At 45.1% G+C, this 5,578-nt stretch overlaps 1 protein-coding gene across 5 annotated transcripts in view; it reads left to right on the forward strand.

Moving 5' to 3' along the window:
* Positions 1-5,274, forward strand: part of LOC129672096 (beta-galactosidase-1-like protein 2) — a 32,769-nt gene extending 27,495 nt beyond the window's left edge. For all 5 annotated transcript variants that reach the window (XM_055601350.1, XM_055601351.1, XM_055601348.1 and 2 more), the window contains 7 exons: positions 1,263-1,331; positions 1,795-1,882; positions 2,643-2,730; positions 3,189-3,300; positions 3,953-4,069; positions 4,174-4,237; positions 4,959-5,274. In XM_055601350.1, the coding sequence (XP_055457325.1) occupies positions 1,263-1,331; positions 1,795-1,882; positions 2,643-2,730; positions 3,189-3,300; positions 3,953-4,069; positions 4,174-4,237; positions 4,959-4,966 (546 nt within the window). In that variant the 3' untranslated portion in view covers positions 4,967-5,274. The remainder of the gene's footprint in view (positions 1-1,262; positions 1,332-1,794; positions 1,883-2,642; positions 2,731-3,188; positions 3,301-3,952; positions 4,070-4,173; positions 4,238-4,958) is intronic.
* The last annotated feature ends 304 nt before the right edge of the window (positions 5,275-5,578 follow it).

Raw genomic sequence — 5,578 nt, forward strand, 5'->3', positions numbered from 1 at the left:
AACCAAACCAAACCAAACCAAACCAAACCAAACCAAACCAAACCAAACCAAACCAACCAACCAACCAAACAAACAAAACTACCAGCGAAGTAGGTAATAGGAAAAAAACTGGGTTTACATGTGTACCATCCCAATGCTCAGTCAGAATGTGCCAGCAGGCTCTCCAGACACAAATTGGGAGTACCTAGCAGAATTGAGCCCCTTGAAGAGTTGAAACCCTGGGTGTAAGGCAGGCAGACACAGAACAGTTGCTGTTGCTCAGTTCCTTCTCCTTCCCTTTGCTATCATTTCCTTGATGTTTATTCATTCTTACCATTCTTCCCCTCTCCTCTAGTTTCTTGCAGGTCTTTTAAACATCTTAGGGAAGGGGCTTAAATCTGATTCAGAATGGCAAACAGGATAGACACCAGAAGTGGTGGAAGAGAGGAAACAGGATGTTTCCCAAAAGGCTCCACTTAACAGGGAACGAAGCAGATGCTAAGACTCAGCCAAACTTTGGGCAGAGTGCAGGGGGTCTTCTGGAAGAAGTGGTGGTGGGGGGAGGTAGAAGGAGCCAGAGGGCACAGGAGCTCCACAAGGAGACCAACAAAGCTAAAAAATCTGAGCCCAAGGGGGTCCTGCGGAGACTGATGCACCAACCAAGGACCATGCTTGTAGAGGACCTAGACATCCTGCTCAGATGTAGCACATAGGTATCTAAGTCTCCATGTGGGTTCCTGAGTAAGGGGAGCAGGGGCTGCCTCTATCATGATCTAGGTTACATGCTCTTTGATCACTTCCCCCTGGCAATGCAGTCTTGCCAGGCCTCAGAGGAAGAGGATCCAGGCAGTCCTGATGAGACTTGATAAGCTAGAGTCAGATGGCAGGGGAGGAGAACTCTCCCTTTCATTGGACTAGGGGAAGGGGATGGGGAGAAGAGGAAGGGAAGGGGCTACAATTAGGATACAAAATGAATAAATTGTAATATATATATATATATATTACATTTCTATGATTTAAACAAAACATCCTTACCTCCTTGCCCTACAGTTGATTAGGGTCCAGTGTCCATTGAGGGCTCTACCCCAGGTTGTACTTCACACATCTTCTCATTGTACTACTTTAAGTATTACCTGGTCTTTGTGAACCCGTGAGCCTATGCAGGTCTGGGAGACAGGGAGCTCATTATGCCTCTGGACTCACTCTGTTTCTTGAATTTTCAATACTGCTTTCCTTTTCTTTATGAGGATTTAACAGTGATCTCTCTCTCTCTCTTTTGGCAGGTGTTTTTGAATAAAAACTATATAGGAGTCCTGGATCATTCCAACGATGAGCTGTCTATTCTGAGAAGTGTATACAACATTTAATGGATGAGACATTCCAGCTCCAGCTAGGCTTGGGCCCAACAGTTAGCGAGGCCTTATTATAGATAATTTCCACTCACTGCCCGTGGTTTGCTCCATGCAGAGGAGACCAGCAATCACAGGGAGGGTTATAGTACTTCTTGGAGGTACTGGTATGTTCTTTGTGTGTGAACCTCCCCCATCTCTCACCTTGAATTCTCACTGTTCAAAGCATTCTGCCTTGGTCACCAGTCCCAAGACAGTCCTTGTTTAAATGTTCAGGCAACTCTTTCTGGGAAGAAAGAAAAAAAAGCAGGAGTTCAAGGGCTTGCCTGTCCCATAGCTGGAGACCTAAAAAGTTCTAAACCTGTGGTCTTTCAGCCCCCTGCTCATGTCCTGTCCCAGCTCTAGGAAGGCCTAGAAGGTCTAAGGGAGGTGCCAAGGGAAGCTTATCCTGGTCTGTCTTGAATAGAACCCCAAGAAAAGCCAGATTCTGAGGATCCTGGTGGAGAACCAAGGGCGACTCGCTTCTGGGCGGGATATCAACAATGAGAGAAAAGGTGGGCTCCAGAGGAAGATGACTGAAATAGTGTAGCATCAAAATTGCTATTGCTCTTCCCCAGGCCAGAGGCAGTTGAGAACAGGCATATTTGGAAAAGAGCACACTTTCTTGTTGTGAGACATCTCTAGATAGAAACTGTAATAATTTTGTGTTCGGTAGTGACCAAGCAAATGTCATCAAATTGCCACCCACTTAAGCAAGAGTTTTGAAGATGGTGCCAGCAGGAGAAATCCATGGTGATGCCCCTGGTTGGGTTTCCTCTCTTGGGATATCACTTGTTTATTTCCAGGAACCCTGGTGTTATGTGTGTCCTTTTGCTTAGGTCCAGTACTCCTGAGCAGAGCCACACACCTTCCTTTCTTCCATAAACGCTTTGACAAACCTGAGTATTTAAACTAGCCAGAAGCCCTGTGTTGGCCAGATCTGCAGTAGCAGGTGCCATGCTTCTGTGCTGTTAATGTGAACTGTGAGGCACTCTCTTGTAGTGTACACTTGAGAGGATAATATCTGTGTAGGACATGGGCTTAGGTAGCTTACTGGAAGAGCACTTGCCTAGCACGCCTAAAGCCTACTGAGCATTAGTGGTTCAATCCTCAGCACCACCAAGGGGAAAGAGTGAATCCATGGAAGTTTATAGAAACCTTCTAGCCAGATGAGGGCAAGAAAACACCTTCCTTCAGGGAAAGCCCTGACTGTAGCCTGTGCATACCTCTGTCTTTCTCACCTCTTTCACACTCTCTTTAATTCCTGTACCATAGGTATAACTGGAGACATCTATCTAGACCATTTTCCACTAAGAAAATTTACAATCTACAGCCTGGATATGAGAGACATTTTCTTACAAAGGTAGGTGCCTTAGCTTCAGGTAATCAAAGGTGGTAGGTGTGGCGTTACAGCTCAGTGTAGAGCATGTTGCCCAGCACATGTGAGGCCCTGAGTTCTGTTACTGCACTGCTAATAAACAACATAAGATAAAATATACCAAGGGGTAGTGAACACACAGAGCTGGGAGGATGCTCAGAGGTCTAGGGATGAAGCCTTTGGCTTTCAGATAGGGAAAAAAAAAAAAAAAAAAAACAAGCCCCAGAGTACTCAAAGAAATGATGGCAAGCTTCATGGCTGTCTAGGCGTGGAGTAGTGACTGTCCACCAGCCACTGGTTAATAGCTACTGCATCACACATGCCAAGGACATAGTTGGTACCACAGCAGGGGTGGGTGCCAGGGTTCATAGAAGAGGCCAGCCTCAGAGGTTACAGGTTAGAAGAAAATTATAATGTCTCTCTGGCTTTTGATTCCCTCTTAGGAAACTTCCCAAGTCCTGGAAAATAGTGACAAACCATGTTCAGGGCCCTGCCTTTTTCCTCAGTTACTTGAAAGCTGGAGATCCTTCCCAGGACACCTTCATCAAAGTAAACGTTAGTGACATTTCTCTTCTGCTTCTGTGCCCCAGCCCCCACCTCCACCCCCAATAAACCTTGAGAAATACTCCCCAGGGCATAAGCCTTGTCCTGTGGCAGGGAACCAGGCTCCTGCAAGTCATGGCCACTTCATAGCCATCTTGAAAGCTGCTGTCTTTGGGGACCCTTAGGACAGGGCAGGAAAAGTGAATGGATGCAACAGAGGCATGTGGCAGTGAGACTGGCTGTTGCATGCACTGTAATGAGGATTTAGTGAGTGTGGCCTGTCAGTCCTTGAACGTGAGCCTGGATGTAGAGACCTGCACCACTGTCATGAGTTCACCACCATGGCTGCCATTCCTGATAGTCTACAATTTGAGCTATGCTTGTAAAGCTTGCTGTGCTTTGATGATTATTGGGTTGTAAGTGGGCATCCTCTTTTCTGAATCAGGGCAGACCTGGGGGAATGAGATGGGACTGATGCTAAGCCACCTCCAAGGCAGGGTAGTGGCAGAGACTCAGGAGTGTCCTCCCACCCACGGCTCTAGTTGTTGATGCATCCTGTCTTGGTCTATGCTAAGGTTTGCTGTGCCATTGGGATAGGAGTCTATCTGTGCTCTACTTTTTCATCTACAAGTTAAACCCTGAAACCTCACAATATTTTTTTCAGGGTTGGAATAAAGGTGTCATATTCATCAATGGACAAGTTCTAGGAAGATACTGGAATATTGGACCCCAGGAAACCCTCTATGTCCCTGGCTCCTGGCTTCATCCTGGAGTGAATGAGGTGAATTCTCCCAGTGTTCCCTACGTTCTAGTTCACTTACTTTGAACTCTACTTCAGAAGAAGAAATTCTATCCTCTGGCCAATTTACTTTCTTCTTTGTACAGATCATAATTTTTGAGGAAGTAGAAGGCAACATAAAGATCTCCTTTGCACAAGACGCTCAGTTAGGTATGGCCTTCCAAAGGGGAATTACAGCATCTGGGACCATCTTTAGCCCTTGTACAATTGATGGACTTTCTATTATGCTTACACAACTCTGCTCCATTAATCCTTCCCATTTTAAGATGACTTAACTAGGCTCCTCCCCCAATAGTGCCTCCTCAATTCTCTCAGTCTCCCTTTCTGACATTGCCACAATGTTTTCAGGATCCAGGTATCACTGTGAGTCAATCTCAGCATCCTCCGCTTCTAACTTTTTCTATGATGAACCTTTTGCCTATGGCTCTTTCTCAGGCTGTCATGATAGATAACTCCCAGGCATCATTTCTAGTGTTCTTTAGCCAGTTTTTATAGTCAGGAATGTGTGGAACAATTACATCTGGCCCAAGGTGCAGAGTTGTTTATATTTGTTCTTACTTAGCAGCTGCTTTCTGGGTACCCAGCCTCCCTGGAGCTGGGTAGTAAGAGACAGATTCTATTTGTTCACTGACACCCCTCCCTGCCCCTTCCTAGACTAGCAATCAAGCCTGAGACCTTGTGTATGCCAAGCAAGTGCTCAGCCACTGAGCCACACCTCAACCCCAGTCAGCTTTATGGAGAATTACTTGCCTTACTTTGGTCTGTTTTTGAGACTTAGTGAGCAAGCGTTCTTGTCCCCAAAGGTCACAGTTTTACCCTCTTTGGGATGGATATGTAGCACACAGTAGACTAATCAGATTTTCTTTTTCAGGACATTGAATCTCAAGTAGTGTGATCTAAGCTAGAAAATAGACAGCTGAAGCATATTCACAGTAGCACTGTGAGTAACCCATCAGTCCTGACACATAGGCGGGTCTCTGCAGCGACACTGGCTTCATTTTCTACCCCGTGCCAGGCTTGGGTTCCACCGTCCACCTCCTCATTGCACAGCAAACTCATCTTTTAACTTGTTAGCTCATATGTTTCTGATGCTTACAACATAATGAGTTTTACCTGTACATTTCCTTTGTCATGTTTGTTCTATTAAAAAGCCCTTTGACTAGCAAATAAAATTCTGGAGGAAAAAACCAAAACAAGAAGATGCTCAGGATAATTGATATTGAAAATATAAATCTAAAGTGAAAACAAATATTTCCAAGAAGGAAAATGAAATAGAAACTGCAGGCAAGGACAGGTAGAAATCATATATGGTTTCTGGTTTTAAAAAGTAAAAAACATCAATGGTTTCCTTTCATTTTTCAAGTGGTCATTCCCTACTACTGATTTGTCCATATGCAGATAAAAACTCCTGCTTCTTGGAGGCTGTGTCAGTCAATTGCGGCTTCCCATTCCACTGTTGGTTTCTGGTTTACAGTCTATGTTGATTATCTG

Source organism: Psammomys obesus, unplaced genomic scaffold (genome assembly GCF_907164565.1).
Source record: "Psammomys obesus unplaced genomic scaffold, mPsaObe1.curated_primary_1811, whole genome shotgun sequence".
In the NCBI taxonomy this organism is placed as follows: Eukaryota; Metazoa; Chordata; class Mammalia; order Rodentia; family Muridae; genus Psammomys; species Psammomys obesus.